At 42.7% G+C, this 19,043-nt stretch overlaps 1 protein-coding gene across 5 annotated transcripts in view; it reads left to right on the top strand.

Moving 5' to 3' along the window:
• Window positions 1-19,043, top strand: part of ankfn1l.S (ankyrin repeat and fibronectin type III domain containing 1 like S homeolog) — a 178,975-nt gene that overhangs the window by 29,456 nt on the left and 130,476 nt on the right. For 3 of the 5 annotated variants that reach the window (XR_005964506.1, XM_018239220.2, XM_041577991.1), the window contains exon 1: window positions 17,987-18,386. The exons of the other annotated variants lie outside the window; for them this stretch is intronic. Coding sequence is in view for 2 of the 3 variants with exons in the window: in XM_018239220.2 (XP_018094709.1) it covers window positions 18,144-18,386 (243 nt within the window). In the remaining variant the exon portion in view is untranslated. Of the gene's footprint in view, window positions 1-17,986; window positions 18,387-19,043 lie in introns of those variants that run through there. 5 annotated transcript variants of the gene reach the window in all.

Raw genomic sequence — 19,043 nt, forward strand, 5'->3', positions numbered from 1 at the left:
CACTGAGGATTGTGTATGTTTGATAAATCAGTTCATGTTTAAGTTATAAGAACCACTGGCGCCCAATTATTATACCCTGAATCCAGTTACAGTTGCTCTACACCCTGCCTCCACACCGTTGCGAGGGCTCACTCCAGGCCTGGACTGGCAATCTGCGGGTTCTGGCAAATGCCAGAGGGGCTGCTATAAGGTCCCATAGAAAGTCAGTATTTAGTGGGCTGGTGGGGGCTGTTTGGGCCTCTGTATAACTGAAATGCCAGGGCCTATTTTAATTCTCAGTCCAGCCCTGGCTCACTCCCTAAGATTACAGGTCTCATCCGGAGCACATTTATTGGGAGTGGAGCTCAATAGTGGTGTACAACACACACATAATTTACTATAGCGCTACATGTATAATAGAAGTCTTCTTCTATCACTCTATTTTATTTCTTCTAACTCATATTGCTACACTTCCTGTTATAGCACCCAGCACTGTAAAGGCATGAGATGTGTTGGACCCTTTGGGTTTTTGTATAAAAGATCTTTCTGAAATCAGGAGCACCATGCCTTAAAGGGGAAGTAAAATCTAAAATAGAATAAGGCTAGAAATGCTGTATTTTGTATACTAAACATAAACATGAACTTACTGCACCACAAGCCTAATCAAACAAATAATTTATGCTTTCAAAGTTGGCCACAGGGGGTCACCATCTTGTAACTTTGTTAAACATTATTGCAAGACCAAGACTGTGCACATGCTCAGTGTGGTCTGGGCTGCTTAGGGATCGTCATAAATAATCAAAACAGCACAAGTCAAATAATATCTGCCAGAAGCCGATACAGCAAGACTGATTAATAATCAGAATATACAGACTGCACTGGGTCCTGTGTTGTCATGTAATCTAATGTGGATTTTATAGTTTTTGTATTGTTTAATACAAACTTTCTCCAACTCTGCAGAACCAGTGGCTGCAGCAAAATAATCCTCCAAATAGAATCCCAGTTTATCTGTTTAAATCTGCTCCATGATCTTTGTTCCTGCAGCTGGAGTTGGAAACAATAAAGGGGATGTAAAGGCAAAAATAAAATCCAATACAAATCTCTACACAGTCGCCGACTGCTCTACAGGGTAACAAACAAAGCTGCTTGAGTTCTGCATGGCTGGGAAGTAAGGTGGGGCCCCCCCTGCTGTTCATAAGTATGATTGTTTCCCTGCAGAGCAGTTAGGGACCATCTGACAATTCCTATCCACAGCAATAAATGAAGGGAGAATTTCACTGCATACAGTCAGGTTTCTTATAAAAATGGTACACATTTTTTAATTAAAGTATATTGGAGATAGGTTTCTTTTTCATTAAAGAAAGTACAAATTTTATTTGTTTGCCTTTACATGCCCTTTTAGGCTACTGAAAAACACATCTAAACATTAATATGGATTCATGTTGATCCAAGGACTGGACCGATTGCCATCTTGGAGTCAGGAAGGAAATGTTCCCCCTCTGAGGCAAATTGGAGGGGCTTGAAATGTATTTTTTTTTTTTGCCTTCCTCTGGATCAACTAGAAGTTAGGCAGGTTATGTATATATATAGACTTAAAAGGTTAACCTTTATGGACGTGTGTCTTTTTTCACCCTAACTTACTATGTTACTATGCAGCTTAGATAGGATCAAATACAAGGTACTGTTTTATTATTTTAGAGTAAAGGGGAACTCAGTAAAGAATTATAAGAAATGGCAGTAATTCTGAGCCTTCTGAATAACAGATTTTAAGATAATAGACCCCCTGCCGATATCATATCGCCCAGCATGTTGTTATACGTCCATATATCTAGTATTGGGGTTACTATTTCTAAAATTGTCATCCATGTTAATTTATCTTGCTGCGTGTTATAATATGAGCCTGGATGTTATGTTACACAGCAGTTTCTTGTGTGGCGCTTTCTGCCCATATCATGTTGTGTAAGTAATAAATTGCTGCGGTAGTGAATGGGTTTACACTGTAACTGGTTATATTTACCACCATTCTCCCAGCAACCCCCTATCCCCCCCCCACCGTTTACACACACACGCACAGACCACCCCCTGGGGGTCTTGATGCCTACAAGTATATCAAGCTCAAAGTGTGGCATTTGTGAAATGAATCACTGTGATATGACTTTGTGATTGTCCGGCCCGTGGCCAGAAATCCCTTTTGCTTCTGTAGAAACAAAGACTGGGGGGAAAACAAACTATGAGTTTATTTTTCCACCAGACCCACATGACCAGAATCTGACTTCATAAAATATTTGCTTTTATCTCTTTTCACTTAATTCTCCTCCGACTGCACATTTGCACCTGTGTTTTTCCCTACCGTAATAAAGATTTCCATGATTGTGCTTGCCATAAACCTACTGATGCTTTTGCCTTGATGCCAAACAGTAGCAAGACTCCTATTCCCATGACGCTCATGGTCCCAAATCCTCAACTCATAAAAATAAAAAAACAAGCACAAGATGGTAGGGGAGGCCATAGCGCTACAGAGCTTTGCTTCTCATAAAACCAACACTTGGCCAAGTTTAAACCGTTGCTGGCACGGCCCAGTCAAACTGAGAAGCAGGCAGCTACCTTGAAAGGACGTAGCTATGGGTGCCATTTAATTAGAAGTGAAAGCTTTTTCTGTGGCAGCTATGCAATACCAGACTCAAGCACAATGTATTCATTAGAAAGACTTTTCTTTGCTTCTTTACCCATATGGTGAACCTACAAAAGGAGAAGCCTTTATCAATGCATCTGGCATACTCTATGCAAATAGCTCACTATATCCTTATGCAGGAAGGATATAATTGAATCCATAACGCCAGCTCCATCTGTAGAAGATGCACTTTCATTGGAAAAGTATACATATGGTATAATCTAATGAAGAGCATGTCCTGTTTCTTTACAATACCAAATCCACATTCATACTGTTAAAATACAGGCTTAAAGGGCACCTGTTGCCAAAATATATTTTCCCCAACCAAAGGCATGGGCTAATAGAGCCCACAGTATATGGTTAACAGTAGTTTTTATTTTTAAACCCCCCCCCCCCATCAGCCCTAGGACACTTGCACAGGGAGGGAGCTACAATTTATAGTGATCACTGCATGCCTTCCACTTCTACTAATCATATTACGGTGCCATAAGAATGACCTAAGAGTGAACAGCAGAGAATATATCTGGTCCTTTAAAGCCATCTTGCTGAACAAAATGTGGAACTGAAAACCAATAGCCCTTCCATAAAAGGACAAACACAGTCCTCCAACCAGTTAACAGTATATAGCGCCACAAGACAACCCAAGAAAGACCTCTGCCTGGACAAAATGTTCAAATCTGGCTACTGACCTACAGCGAAGGAACTGGGAAATACAACTTAAGTCAGGTACAGACTGGTAGAATAAACCAGAAATAAAAGTATAGTTATCCATAGGATAAATAGGTAGGGTTTCATATCAGGACAAAGAAGTCAGCAGGCATTCAAAGGGAGCATTATCTCAGTAGAACGGTAAGAACTCTATCTATAAAGGGACTTATTATTTAATAGTAAATCTATTGGGTGAATTCTTGCATTGTTTGCTGGTCTGTTAGCGGTTAAGGTAATGAAAGCAAAGAAATTATAGGTTGCTCTGATTGCAGTGGCAGGAACTTTGCCATTTTGTTACATAACCAGCATCATTTCCAGGCCAATGTATAGATTCAGGTTTTCATCCTTGCATTGAAGGACATTTTCCCCTGGGCCTCAGGTGTTCACGGCCACCTTGGTTAGAAAATTGACTTTACCGATAGATATTCTTTACGCTAGGAAGCCCGCCTACATTCGTTTAACTATAGGTCAACTACTACTTGAAGATTCCCACTGACAGCTGCAGACACCCTTTATTTATTATTTTATTAAGTTGGGAGCCCTAACCCGCTCTAGCTCTCCATCACTAGCTAGCGGCCAATCGTTTTTTAATTCTTCTCCTGTTTTTTTCTCATCAGTTTGAGCATTATCATTTCATTCATTCCATTCCTGGAACAGGGAAACTAGTAGGAGCTTAATCCCCATTTCCAACCTTCTCTGTTCCTCTTGCCTTTCCCTCCACATCTTTTTCCCACGCCCCACTCTTCCCTCGTTCCCCACACCTCCCTTACACATTCTGCAGAGGCTGACATGGTGCACACAGCTTGGCTCTTTGAAATGGCGTCATCCTTATGCTACTGGTGGGTGACGCACGAGACCCCTCGTGTGCCTAATTTGAAGGCTGATAGGATTTGGAGCTTTTAGAGTCCCCCAAGGAGCAATGAAAACAACATTTTGCAGCAGACTAGACCAGCAGGCGCAACCCCTTCCATCGAGATGAGATATTATTTGAATATGATCCGTGTTTGTGAATATCTATTGTGTTGTTTCTAACATGGCAACCGGCCGGGCCATCAAGTGCATAAATCAGAAGCTCATGTTCAGGACTCTTTCGTTCTGTGCAAATAATCTGGCCATAACATTAAACACCATGGGGTATATTTATCAAAGAGTGAAGTTAGAGATCTCCACAGTCCGCAGAGTGAAATACCGCCACTCTCCATTCATTTCTATGGGATTTTTAAAAATGTATTTATCAAAGGATGCTGGTGAAAGTTCACCATTTGATAAATACGCCTTTAAAAATCCCACAGAAATGAATGGAGAGAGGCAGCATTTCACTCTGCGGACTGTGGAGATCTCTAACTTCACTCTTTGATAAATATACCCCTTTGATGTCGCAAACAGCATCAGCAGATGAGGAAATGAAAGAGAGCTGCCCAGGTTTTGCTTCCTCTATAGTATCTCTTGCTAATGAATGGGAGCCAGAATAGGGGACATATACAGGAATGGAATCCGTTATCTGGAAACCTGTTATCCATAAAGCTCCGAATTATGGAAAGGCTGTCTCTCATTTGGATTTGGATTATCCAAATAATCCAAACTTTTAAAAATGACGTATTTTCTGTAATAACAGCCTTGTAAATGATCCAAACGTAGTTATAATTAATCCTAATTGGAACAGCCTATTGGGTTTATTTAATGTTTAAAAGATTTTCTAGTAGACTTAAGGTATGAAGATTCAAATTACAGAAAGATACGTTATTCAGAAACCCTGGTCCGGTACCTGTACCATTAACCTTATGTGCAAAGTTTGCTCCATAGCAACCAATCAGATGTTATGGGTTACGAGAAGTGGATTCAGCTCTTTGCTCTCTTGTTATTTCAATGCCTCTTAGTACTTAATAAGTTGGGTCAGTGGCATAACTAGATATTAATGGGCCCCACAGCAAATTATTTTTCAGGCCCCCAAATTGTCTAAAGGTTGACCTGTTTTATCAATATTTATTGAAATTTTATAAAAAATAGGGCCTTATGGGGCACCTCTACTTCCTGGGCCCCCCTACAGCCGCAGGGTCTGCTTCCTTTATAGTTACACCCTTGAGATGGGTCCACAGTTTAATGTCTTTTTAAATAAATAGAGGAGAAACACACTAGGGAAGAAAAGAACAGTAATGTGGCCAATAAAGCCACTGTTTGGTGCAGTATATTTGATGTTATCACATGTCCTACAAAAGGAAAGCAGCCCTATTCTTGAAATAAGAGTGATAGCAGGTTCTATATATTATTCCAGCCGACACAAAGGGTTAACACATTGCCTAGGGTGGGGGGTGGAATGAGATGGGTTGAAATTGAGCCCCATTAAACAGGGCACCAAATTCCTACAGGGTGGGATCATGGGAGGGAATGAGAGAGCTGTGGGATCGAGCTGGTGGGCCATGCTGCCCCTCTCTCTAGCTTTCACTCTCACTCTCCCCTCTCCACTTTCAGCCCCTCCTCACTTATTCACCAGTTGTCTTTTCCATGCATTCCAGTGTTAAAGACCTGATCAGGTTTCCTCAGTGATATAGTAGCTTAATGGTATTGAGAATCCAAGCAACCCACATTGTATTTTCCTTCCTAAAGATGTGTGTGTGTGTAAATATTGATCTCATTATAACATCGGCTTTTACTTTGAAATCACACACTCTATGCCACGGCGTTGTACAAAGTGGGTGCCGGCTTTCATTCACTTTGCTTCTCTTTCATTGTCTCCGTCTGTCAACATGACGGACATGTAGTCCTAGTGTGCACACACTCAAGCACTCATAGGCTAATATGGGAGGCAGAGAGCAGGCCCTGAGGCTGCTGGGTTGCCTAAGCATATGCAGGGTCACCAGAGGGGGGCTGGCCAAGTGGTATGTAATTTAGAACTGTGAGCATGTGGTAGTTGGGACATGGGTTACTCTCTAAAGTTACATATGGTACCATCCAATAGACACCCTGTAAAAAGCAAGTCCCTCTCCTATTCATATTCCAGTCTCAAATCAATGCATGGTTGCTAGGGTAAGTTGGACCCTAGCAACCAGATTGCTGAAATTACAAATCGGAGAGTTGCTGAATTAAAAGCTAAATAAGTCAAAAAGCACAAATAATATATAAAATGCATCAGGCAATCATACTAAAAAGGTGAATAACCTTATAGCTTATTGACCGAGTAACGACACGTGGGCCAGATATTAATTAGGCAGACCTGTAGACGGACCCCATAAGGACCTTTAGTTAAGTAAGTAAGAACCTTTACAATATAATGATCGCTTTGTACTGTATGTACCACATATTGTCAGTTTGAAACTGTTTGAGGCTAGAACCAATTTGTAGTCAAAGTACTGTATCCTTAACAGAGCAAGACCAACTTTATAGCCAATTTATAAGAGAGCCAACTTCCAACTGTAGTGCAGACTGCAACAAAAATGTGTATGTGGATATACTCTATACCCAGCTAAGTGATACACGCTTGTGCCATTATAGTTACCAGGATGGTATGCTCAGGTCAATGGCTTTTCCCACACTTGCCTGGGATTTTCATTGATAATCTGGGCCCATTACACTGTGTAAAGCTGGCCATATACGAAGAGATCCACTCGCCTGGCGACATCGCTAAACGAGCGGATCTTTCTCCGATATGCCCACCAACGGCAGAGCTATATCGGGGTTATCCGAACATTCGGCTCCAACGGGTCAGTCGGCAGAAGAATTAAACCTTCCCGATATCGTGGCCAGATATCGATCGGGAAGACCGTTGGAAGCCCCCATACACGGGCAGATAAATTGCTGAATTGGTCTAAAGGACCAATATCGGCAGCTTTATCTGCCCGTATACGTCCACCTTAAGGATGTACGCGTTATTCCTGCTCATCTGCACATTCGAACGGCACATTCCAATGAGCTCACATTGTGCCTTGGGTTGTTGTCATGTGTACAGAGCAGAGCAGATGGGAACAGTCATTGTTGGGTGAAACAGGTGGGAGGGGGCCGCCATGCACAAACGCTGCTACATATTCTAGCTTTCTAAGCATTTGCAGTCAGAAAGCAAACGACAGGTCACAATAAAATGGAACATCCTCTAGGGGGCCCCAGCTTCCTACTTTTAGTGCTCATTTACTTGCCCTAAAAGCCGTAGTGTCTTTTCTTCTGAAAAAATGAGTTGTATAGGTCTTCCTGTATGTTATAATGAATCACTTGCTGTTCTGTGACTCACATTTCATGCAGGAATTCTATCATGGTAAGGTCAGGGCTCCAATGCCACACATCCTAATACATGCATCCAAAACAGTGATCCCCAACCTGTAGCTCGTGAGCAACATGTTGCTCCCAGTGGCCTCCAAGCAGGTGCTTATTTATGAATTCCTTAGTTGCATTAAAAGCCTGTATACTGCCAAACAGAGCCTCCCATTGGCCACAAAGGGCATACCAATACTCAATCACAGAACTTATTTGGAAGCCCCTGGAACTTTTTGAATGCTTGTGTTGCTCCCCGACATTATTATATACTTGAGTGTGGCTCATGGGTAAAAAAGGTTGGGGACCCCTGCCTTAAGGCAGGTGCCTATAGTAACAGTGGGATATTCGTCTCTGGGAAGGGAGTGTGACTGTGGGATAGCAGGTATAGTAGGGAGAGATGGTGTCTATAGTAACAGTGGGATAATAGTCTCTGGGAAGGGAGTGTGGCAGTGGGATAGCAGGTATAGTAGGGAGAGATTGTGCCTATAGTAACAGTGGGATAATAGTCTCTGGGAAGGGAGTGTGACTGTGGGATAGCAGGTATAGTAGGGAGAGATGGTGTCTATAGTAACAGTGGATAATAGTCTCTGGGAAGGGAGTGTGACTGTGGGATAGCAGGTATAGTAGGGAGAGATGGTGTCTATAGTAACAGTGGGATAATAGTCTCTGGGAAGGGAGTGTGACTGTGGGATAGCAGGTATAGTAGGGAGAGATGGTGTCTATAGTAACAGTGGGATAATAGTCTCTGGGAAGGGAGTGTGACTGTGGGATAGCAGGTATAGTAGGGAGAGATGGTGTCTATAGTAACAGTGGGATAATAGTCTCTGGGAAGGGAGTGTGACTGTGGGATAGCAGGTATAGTAGGGAGAGATGGTGTCTATAGTAACAGTGGATAATAGTCTCTGGGAAGGGAGTGTGACTGTGGGATAGCAGGTATAGTAGGGAGAGATGGTGTCTATAGTAACAGTGGATAATAGTCTCTGGGAAGGGAGTGCGACTGTGGGATAGCAGGTATAGTAGGGAGAGATTGTGCCTATAGTAACAGTGGGATAATAGTCTCTGGGAAGGGAGTGTGACTGTGGGATAGCAGGTATAGTATGGAAAGTTGGTGCCTATAGTAACAGTGGAGAAGAGACTGTGATTGAAGAATAGAAGGCACAGTAAACCATGATGGAGGTAGCAGGACACACTAAAAACAGACTACAGTGTATAAGACTTGTCTATAGTGTGGCACTCGGCCTGACGCAATTGGATTTCCACAACAGCTGAAAGGTCCTACACTGGATAATTTTAGATTTATATAAACAAGAGGGCCCCACAACGTTTTATCAGCACCACAAAACACTTCCCCAACTTAATTACACATCACAAACGTTGTCTGACTTTCGCTTTGTGAAAATTACCATAGACAAGCTCTTGGCGGTGCCGAAGTATTGTGATTTTCAAATGATCATTTCAGTAGAATAGAATCCAAGCCCAGAAGTGTGTGGTAAATAGATTTGTGTACTAATTGTATCATAGCAACCCCAGCAACTCATTGGTTCATTGTTTGAAACTTTTCATCTAAAGGCTAAATGATCCTGCATTTTATATTTACAATAAATACCAGGCCGAGCTCTCTTGCCGCTGTATTGCTGGTGGCAGAGAACTCAACCCTGTTTCCTCCCTTCTATCTGCACCAGAGACAAAGCATATTCTGATGCTTATTGTACTGGTTTCTGAACTTCCTTGTCATGAGACTCTGAATTAAATAGTAATCAGCCTGGAATTGTGACTTTTATATCCTATATATACCGCATATTTTGAGTCAACCCCTAAGCTCAGTAAGTGACAGCAGCAGAAAGCATGTGCAGTGAATCAGCAGAAAAGAAGATGGGGAGCTACAGGGGTATCTTTTGAGGCACATCTCTTCCCTACTAAAAGGCTGTGGTTGCCTTGGGTTTGTGTAGAACCCCAAAACATAAAGTACAACATTTCTACACTACTTCTTTGTTAAACTTTATTTCGCCCAATGCCCAGTGACATAAGGGTGTTTATTGGATGATGTTAAGAGGGTGGGGTACCATGGTCAGAGGGAGAGATGATGTAAAGTGTGGGGTCAATGATGTAAGGAGGTGGGCTGTTGAGTACAAAAACCAGGCTGTCCAGTTTAAAACTGATGGCAAACCTAATAACTTAAATTGTACTGTAACGTGTTGCACAATCCCCTCACTCCTGTAACCCATAGCAACCAAGCAAATATTAACTTTTATCAATTTAGTGCAATTATACCATTGGATACAAAAATCATAAAGCAGCAGTATAACTAGTGCCCCCCCCCAGCAAAAAAAATCATCAGAGGGGCCTGGTACACGAGATCCCTACGTGGTCCCCACCTACCACTGTCCTCCTCTGTTACATAGTTACATAGTTACATAGTTACATAGGGTTGAAAAAAGACAAAGTCCATCAAGTTCAACCCCTCCAAATGAAAACCCAGCATCCATACACACACCCCTCCCTACTCTCACATAAATTCTATATACCCATATCTATACTAACTATAGAGCTTAGTATCACAATAGCCTTTGATATTATGTCTGTCCAAAAAATCATCCAAGCCATTCTTAAAGTCATTAACTGAATCAGCATCACAACATCACCCGGCAGTGCATTCCACAACCTCACTGTCCTGACTGTGAAGAACCCCCTACGTTGCTTCAAATGAAAGTTCTTTTCTTCTAGTCTAAAGGGGAGGCCTCTGGTACGGTGATCCACTTTATGGGTAAAAAGGTCCCCTGCTATTTGTCTATAATGTACTCTAATGTACTTGTAAAGTGTAATCATGTCCCCCCGCAAGCGCATTTTTGCCAGAGAAAACAACCCCAACCATGACAGTCTCCCCTCATAATTTAAGTCTTCCCTCCCTCTAACCAGTTTAGTTGCACTCAGTCTCTGCACTCTCTCCAGCTCATTTATATCTCTCTTAAGGACTGGAGTCCAAAACTGAACCACATACTCCAGATGAGGCCTCACCAGGGACCTATAAAGAGGCAGAATTATGTTTTTATCTCTTGAGATTATGCCCTTTTTTATGCAAGACAGTAGTGATGGGCTAATTTGTCCCGTTTCGGTTCGGTTTCAATTTTCAGTTCTGCACAATTTTGTATCATCTGCAAAAATAGAAACAGTACTTTCAATGCCCACCTCCAGGTCATTAATAAACAAGTTGAAAAGCAAGGGACCTAGTACAGAGCCCTGCGGTACTCCATTAACACGGTGGTCCAATTAGAAAATGTTCCATTTACCACCACGATCTTTTAGCCAGTTCTCTATCCAGGTACCACCCCCCTATAGAGAAAACAGACCCTGTGTCCTCTATACTTAGGCCACTGTCAGAGAGGTTGCTATGAAATGAGGGAAAATGTGCACCATGTTATGACATACATCAGATACTTTACATGGAGTTGTTCCACACATCTTGAATGCACCACTCAATATATACAGTATATATGCAGATCTTATAGTATCTGCTTGGTTCATTTCACAAAAAATATATACTCTCACATAGCACTGGGGTGGCTTAGGTTTTCATTAGTGCCTGCTGGGTCTCTGTATCCTGAAGCCTTGAATTTCATACTCATCACTAAAAGCAGTGAGTTGACATATTTAAGGCTAAGTCATCTTCCTTAGTGTCAGAGAGCAGAACAAACCAGCACAGAATCGTCCAGGCTGCAATGAGCACCAAAACCTTTCCACATACAGTATGGAAGTCAGTTTTTGCAGGAGATGGGGCCCTACATCCCTTATGTACAGTATATACTGACTGTGAGTGTCTTTTTATATACTCATTGCTCCCACAGGGTCCCATAAGTCAAAAGGGTGCAGAAGCTGTGGAGCAAACTAGTTAGTGAAAGTCAGTTCATGCCAAATTGGGGAGTAGGATTGGAATTACTCTTTTCATCCATTCACTTCTATACACCGGCATCATTTAGTGAAAGGAGATGCTCCCTTCATTTGTAAGCAAATCAGATAGAATCCTGGGAAGCAAACCAAGTTTTGCTCCTGACATTTCCATCTTCATGGAATACCTTTTTCGTTAATGCTCATGTAGAGAAACCACATGAGAGTTTGACGTGCAACATGCTGTCACTTTAGTGCAAACAACTAAACTGAACCGTGCTGGATCTTACATGGAGGCAAGTTATGCACAATTTGGACTTTCAGCACCTAATTGGACCAGTGTTGTTAGTGGAGTACCGCAGGGCTCTGTACTAGGTCCCTTGCTTTTCAACTTGTTTATTAATGACCTGGAGGTGGGCATTGAAAGTACTGTTTCTATTTTTGCAGATGATACTAAATTGTGCAGAACTATAGGTTCCATGCAGGATGCTGCCACTTTGCAGAGCGAAAAGGAGCATGCTCTGCCAAAATGCCCCCCTGTAATAGGTTAAAAGAGCCCCTGCTGCTGGTAATGCGTTGAACTGGAGATAGATACACTGGGACAGCTAAAAAAGTGTGAATCACAAGGACATTGAGGCTGTGCATGCTCATCTCCCACATGCTGTGAGCACAATGCAGGAGTCGCATTCTGTGGTTGTTGAAGGAAGGGATTCACTCTACCACTGTCAGGGGCCAGTGCCGTTCTACTCCTGGATTACAAGTGCAATGATAAGATTGTGTTGCGTTAGCAGTGGTTTCTACAAATATACCAGTGTATCTATTATGTGCCTGACCAGGCTGCACCCATACGCATCTGTGTGTAAATTAGGCTTCTATAGAGTTCTACTCCTCTACTCTTTCAGTTGTCTTGTGTTTATCATATCACCAGAGCATTGCTCCATACCCCTGCTTGTTAGGCCTGCATAGATTTGCTCCATATCCCTCTTTGTTAGACTTGCAGAGCATTGCCGCCCATGATGCCCCTTGTTTGACCCATAGTGCATTGCTCCATACCTCTCCTTGTCTGATCAGCACAGCATAGTACCGCTGTCTTGCTGAGCTAAGGTCCTGAGTTTGATTCCAGCCAGAGTACTATCGGTAAGGAGTTTAAAGTGTCTGTGTTGGTTTCCTCTGGGTACTTGAGTTTACAGGCAGGTTCATTGGCCTGATAAAACTGCCAGTAGTTTGGGTGAATGTGATAGAGACCTTAGATTGTAAGCTGCACTAGGGCATGGACTGATGGTTGAATGTGTCAGTGTTATAAAAGTACCAAGAAATAAATACATGTATAAAACACCTCTCCTTATCAGATAAGCAGAGCATTGCTCCATATTTTTCCCCATAATGCCTGCATAGTTTTGCCCCATACCCCTCCATGTTAAGGTGGCCATACACTATATGATTCACAAGTGGATCTTTCCGTGATATGCCCACCTAAGGTGATATCAGGCTTTAGTCCAATTGTTGGCCCTAGAGCCAAGACATAAGTTTACAATGGTGGGGATATGGTTCGCTGGAGCATGGACCGCATCAATGAGCCCATGTGGCCCCCAGGTCGGCAAATTAAAGGGCCCAAATTGGCAAATTAAATTAGCCTGTGTGTCGCTACCTTTAGACCTGCAGAAATTGATCCATACTTCTTGTTCGGTCTGTAGATCATTGCTTTAGAACATTTCAATATGTCTCTAGTTGTTCAGCCTACAGAACATTGCTCCATACCCCTACTTGTTAGATTTGCAGGACATTGCTCCATAACATTGACTAGCAGAACTTTGTTAGACGCTCCTACTGGTTATATTTGTGGAACATTGCTCCATAACATTGATTGGAGAACTTTGTTTCACGCCCCTACTGGTTAGATTTGTGGAACATTGCTCCATAACCTTCCCTGCTCCAAAACTTCATCTTGCAGAGCATTGCTCTTCGTTTTTCCTTGTTAGATCTGCAGAGCATTGCTCTATGCCTTTCCTTTTTAGACCGGCAAATCATTCCTCCATACAGCTTCTTGTTAGACTTGCCCCATTATACATTGCTGACTGGCTGACATCGAGGGGCTGTAATAAAAACTGTACCCGCCATCGGCGGGGATGCCCGCCGTGCTGCTCCTCTTCAGTTAGGACTTAGGGCGTGCACGCATCTCGTGGGCTTTATTGACGCGGGCGCGCTGGCGTGATGGCATTGGCGCGAAATTCAAATGGGTATTTAAGGGAGCTCAGTTACTCCATCATTGCCCGTTATAGGAGTTTGTTCCTGGTGCTATCTGAGCTTTGATTCCTGTTGTGACCCCTGCCTGGCTTTTGACTATTCTGATCTCTGGATCCTGACCCTTGCCTGAATACCGACTACCTCTTCTGCTTCACCCTTCTGATTGACTTCCTGGTTTGACCCTAACCTGCCTGACTACGTTTATTCTCTGCCTGGCCCGACCCGGCCAGATCTGACTATTCTACAACCTAACGTCTTGTACCGCGACCTTCGGCCTAAAAGACTCAGCTAACAGTCGTGCCCCTCTGCCTATCCAGAACCTCTAGCCTTGCACCTCTCGTTAAGTCCTGGTGGCATCCAAGTAGCTGAGGGCTCCTCCGAAGGCCAAAGGCAGTCACATTACAGGTGAAGCACGAGCCAAGACCAGGGTGCTTGGCATTTGTTCTGGTGTTGGGTGCCAAACGTGACGGGCATTGCTGTAACAACAGGTGTGGGAATTGAGGGGTTTTCTTTTGTGTGTGTGTTTCAGAACTCTGAAACCTGGACAGGCCATATTGAACTTGGCAGCCTCAGAAAGAAACAGGCAGGTGGCAACCCTACTCCAGCATTGGGTCTGCTGCTTTAGGTGGCAGACAGAACAGAATTGCCCCTCCAGCTGATGTAAGAGGATCCTCCAATGATTTTTGTAACCCAACGAACTCATGTCAAAAAGGGAGGTATTTTTTCCCTTTAAGCAGAATAACAACTTCATAAACATAACATATCCCCAAATATAAAACTGAACTGGGTCAGGTTTATTTGCACTAGATAAGTTAATAGGCAGAGTATCGTGGCCGGGCTTCTCCTCGGCTGTCAGATTGAATGTTTCTTTGTTACTGAGCTTATGTAACCCAGTGCTGCCTTTACACATAAGCCTTTTACTGTCAGAGATAATGGGGAAAATGTTTTAACACAAATGGATCCCAACTGTCAGCTTCATACCATTCAGCACCGGGTGGAATTCTCTGCAAATTGCAGGCTTCTGGTTTGCACAGTTATAATCAGCATGTCAGTAGGTATCTCTGCAAAACCTTCAGATATGACATTCTCCCTCCCCTCTGTGCTGATCCAAATGATTCCATCAATACTAACCTAAAGTGCGAATTTTCCATAACGTTACCTCTTTCGCCAGAGTTTCCCTTAGACCTGGCGAACTGATAAGATGAAGCTACATCCTCCTCAATCTTATATCTGTATGCCGAGAAGTTAATAAAATTAATATTTTAAAGTGGGATTGTGTTTAAAAGCCGTCACTGTTAAAGATTTTTGTTACCATTTGAGGGCTTTCGGCTGCTGAGAAGGAACTTCACATTTTAGTGAATTGGCAAGTGGTGCGAAGTCTTCGCAGGAGAAAATTCATCTTTTAGTGAATTTGCCCCAATGGCGGGTAAATAAGGATAAGGGGGTGGCTTAGCAGCTAGGTTGCTGCCTACACAAGCCTATCTCCCTCATGCCTCATATACAGAAAAGCAGGGGCATCCGAATTTAAGGTCTATTCTATTGGATCTACTGAAAGACCTTTAGCTGGTGATCAGTAGATCTCAAGACACTGTCAACAAACAGCTGATGTAAATCACCCTCCTATTTCATTCTTTTCATTCATTATTATGTTAAGGTTACATAAGAAATAGATGTTTAAATATAACAATATACATTTTCTCAGAAATCAATATTTAAGCAATATTTCCCATGGAACACAATGCTAACAATACTTTTATGGATGTAGATCATAAAGGGACAACATTACTAAAAGTAGACCCCGCATTAGTAGAGTGTGGGCACTCCTGTATTAAAGGATAACTAGGCTCCTAATTTTGTTTTGGTGTTTGTTGTTTCTAGACATAGTACAATAACTGCAGTAATACAAATGGTCTTTGTACCACAGTGAGTTACATTCTAAACAGTTGACACTATAGGGCACATTTACTATGGGTCGAATATCGAGGGTTAATTAACCCTCGATATTCGACCATCGAAGCAAAATCCTTCGACTTCGAATATCGAAGTCGAAGGATTTACCAAATCTACTTCGATCGAACGAGCGAAGGAAAAATTGTTTGATTCGAACAATTCGAACGATTCGAAGGATTTTAATCCATCAATCGAACGATTTTCCTTCGATCATAAATTGCTTAGAAAGCTTATGGGGAAGGTCCCCATAGGCTAACATTGGTGCTCGGTAGGTTTTAGGTGGCGAAGTAGGTGGTCGAAGTTTTTATAAAGAGACTCCCGACTGGTCGAATAGTCGAACGATTTTAAGTTTGAATAGTTTGATTCGAAGTCAAAGTCGTAGTCAAAGTAGCCTATTCAATAGTAGCCAAAAAAAAAACTTCTGCATTCTACGTTTTTTCCATTCTAATTCTTCACTCGAGCTTAGTAAATGTGCCCCTATATAATTAAAGGATGATAATGAAATTAAGTTGCAAGAAATCCACTATTTTTGATTCAGCCGAACCTCCAAATCATTTGCGAAAGATTCGTCCGAATACCGAACCAAATCCTAACTTGCATATGCAAATTAGGGGTCGGAAGGGGGAAACATTTTTTATTTCCTTGTTTTGTGACAAAAAGTCACGTGATTTCCCTCCCCACCTCTATGCAAATTAGGATTCGGATTTGGTTCAGCCGGACAGAAGGATTCGGCCGAATCCTGCTGAAAAAACCCGAATCCTGGCCGAATCCCAAACCGAATCTTGGATTTGGTGCATCCCTACTAGAAACTAATAACTAGGAATGATTTAGATTTCCAGAGACTGCTGAACTTGCTGATTTTCTGCCACTTTCTCTTGGTTTCCCACATTTATTAGGATTGTTGCCCTTTGCTTGGGTCACTGATCGTGTATAGTCTTTTGTTTTCTGTGGTGTCACAGTGTTGTCATGACAACAAGACTGGGGGGGATTTTAGTAGACAGAGGTCCTTGGAATGGGAATAAAATGTTTAGTTTAGTGAAAATTCCCAAGCCCCCTACTCACAGTAGTACCTTTGTGTATGTCACTGTAAAGTGGCATTTAAAGGTGGATATTCTTCTCCAGTTAGAGAGTAAAAGAATTTGCCCTTTCAGTACTGCATTGTGTGTATTACCTATTATGTTTATGATCTGGGGTAGCAAAGCAATCATATGAATAACATCAGAGGGACCTGCATATATTATTAGCAGAACCGGACTTCCAGCTACTGAACAAATACAATCGTTTTGGAAATCTACATGGAAGCGAGCACTTTGCCTTTATGGGAATTTAGTGCGGAGGCAAAGTGCCCATTGACACAGGTCATGATAACTGAGAAATCACGGAATGGCAATAGATAGTTAGAGATATAGACGAAGCAATTTAAAAGTCAACCCCTAGAGGAAATTCCCAGCAGCACCACAGTACAATTTCCCATTAGGTCCCATACAGGGGACATTTTAGTGGCAGTGCACTGTATGTTACCCAGGTATATGTTATTACTCCTGGTAACTTTAAGAGGAGGATTACTGGGGAATGGGTGTGCGCTGTCTCTACATTCAAACAGAGGGGTCCCCATTCAAGTAGAGAGGTGGGGGGCCTCGCACCCCAAGTAGCAAAAAGCCGAACAAGTGCCTATGCCCAAAGTGGGGTTTTCTCTGGAATCTGGAAGCCAGAACACCCAAGTAGAGCACCCAAGTCTGCATAAGGCTGCATGTCTCCCATTCAAATGAATGGGAAGCAAGTGCAAGTAGGGAAGAGTCCCCTATACAGGACATCATACTGGGTCCTCCTTTTATGTATGTGATCTTACAAATTAACTATATTACGGATGTTTCATTGTATTTGGCGGGATAATACATTTCACAAATAAACATTATGCCAAGCAGTCAGATATGTTGCACTGTATTTCTTTAAATCCCTAGGACATGTATTTATGGTTGATTCTTTATTACAGCTGATTATTGCTTTGCTGGTGCCCATTCTTGTGCTAGGGTTATAAAGTAAACAGGCCCGCAGTGTGTTAGGTATTGAGACACCTTTGGACTCACTTCATTGCCCCAGGGCACAGCATTGTTGTCTGTCTGATAGCAGATTAGCAAGCAAATGAACAGTGATGGTAATGCTTTCATATGCAGGGAAAGAAAGGCGTTGGGCTAACCCTTTCCCAGCCAAGGCCGAGGAAGCTGTGTGTGCATGGCCAGTTCTTGATCAGGGAGAGCTGCATGCTGGGAGTTGTGTTTGGGAGAATAAGAAGTAATAGTAGTATAGTAGTCGTCGGGGGGAATGAAAGGAAGCAGTGAAAGTAAACTCCTCATTGCATTGATTAGCATACAGCCTTGTCCCTTTCTTCTGCTGTTGTAGAGTTTGCCTTTAGCCCATTGCCAAGCAACCAGATTGTAAAAGTCCAACAGGCAGCCTAAGGGAAAGCATGCACCCAACTCTCTCCGACTCTCACCGGCTGCTCTATAGAAGCTACTTACAGGACCAAACATTCCTATGGGCTGCCCTGCTTGGCAAGGAAGGAAGGGGTAAGCCAGGGTGGAAAATCCCAGTGGCTAATGGCCCACGGAAGGCTTTGGCCAGATTTTGGGTACTGAACAGACGAAGAAAGGAGGGAAGTATAAAAAGACAAGGAGTTTCCCAGTGCAAAACCCCTGATGCTTCATTGAAGGTTTGCACCACAATCCCTTTTTTCTTTTCAAATGCCCTCCATTCCCCCTCTTTATGTTTCTTTGCTGGCTTTACCCTGCTTAACTCTCTATCTTACATACTTTTATGGAATTAGATCCTAGCAGTACCCTTTCTGCCTGTGTCTATTACATTCAAACTGTATCATTCAGGTCACTGTGATTGCTGGTATGTACAGCTGGGTGGTCTCGCTGTCTGTTACATCAATAGGTGATGTCCTGTGATTGACACTGTGCCCCAGTGCCTACTCAGTGCAAGAGAATGACTTATAACCTTTAAAATATACAGCTGCCCATGCGAAGGGAGCGTGACTGTGGGATAGCAGGTATAGTAGGGAGAGATGGTGTCTATAGTAACAGTGGATAATAGTCTCTGGGAAGGGAGTGTGACTGTGGGATAGCAGGTATAGTAGGGAGAGATGGTGCCTATAGTAGCAGTGGGATAATAGTCTCTGGGAAGGAAGTGTGACTGTGGGATAGCAGGTATAGTAGGGAGAGATGGGGTCTGTAGTAGCAGTGAGATAGTCTCTTGGAAGGGAGTGTGACTGTGGGATAGCAGGTATAGTAGGGAGAGATGGTGCCTATAGTAACAGTGGATAATAGTCTCTGGGAAGGGAGTGTGACTGTGGGATAGCAGGTAT

The sequence above is a fragment of the Xenopus laevis genome, chromosome 9_10S (genome assembly GCF_017654675.1).
Source record: "Xenopus laevis strain J_2021 chromosome 9_10S, Xenopus_laevis_v10.1, whole genome shotgun sequence".
NCBI classification, from domain to species: domain Eukaryota; kingdom Metazoa; phylum Chordata; class Amphibia; order Anura; family Pipidae; genus Xenopus; species Xenopus laevis.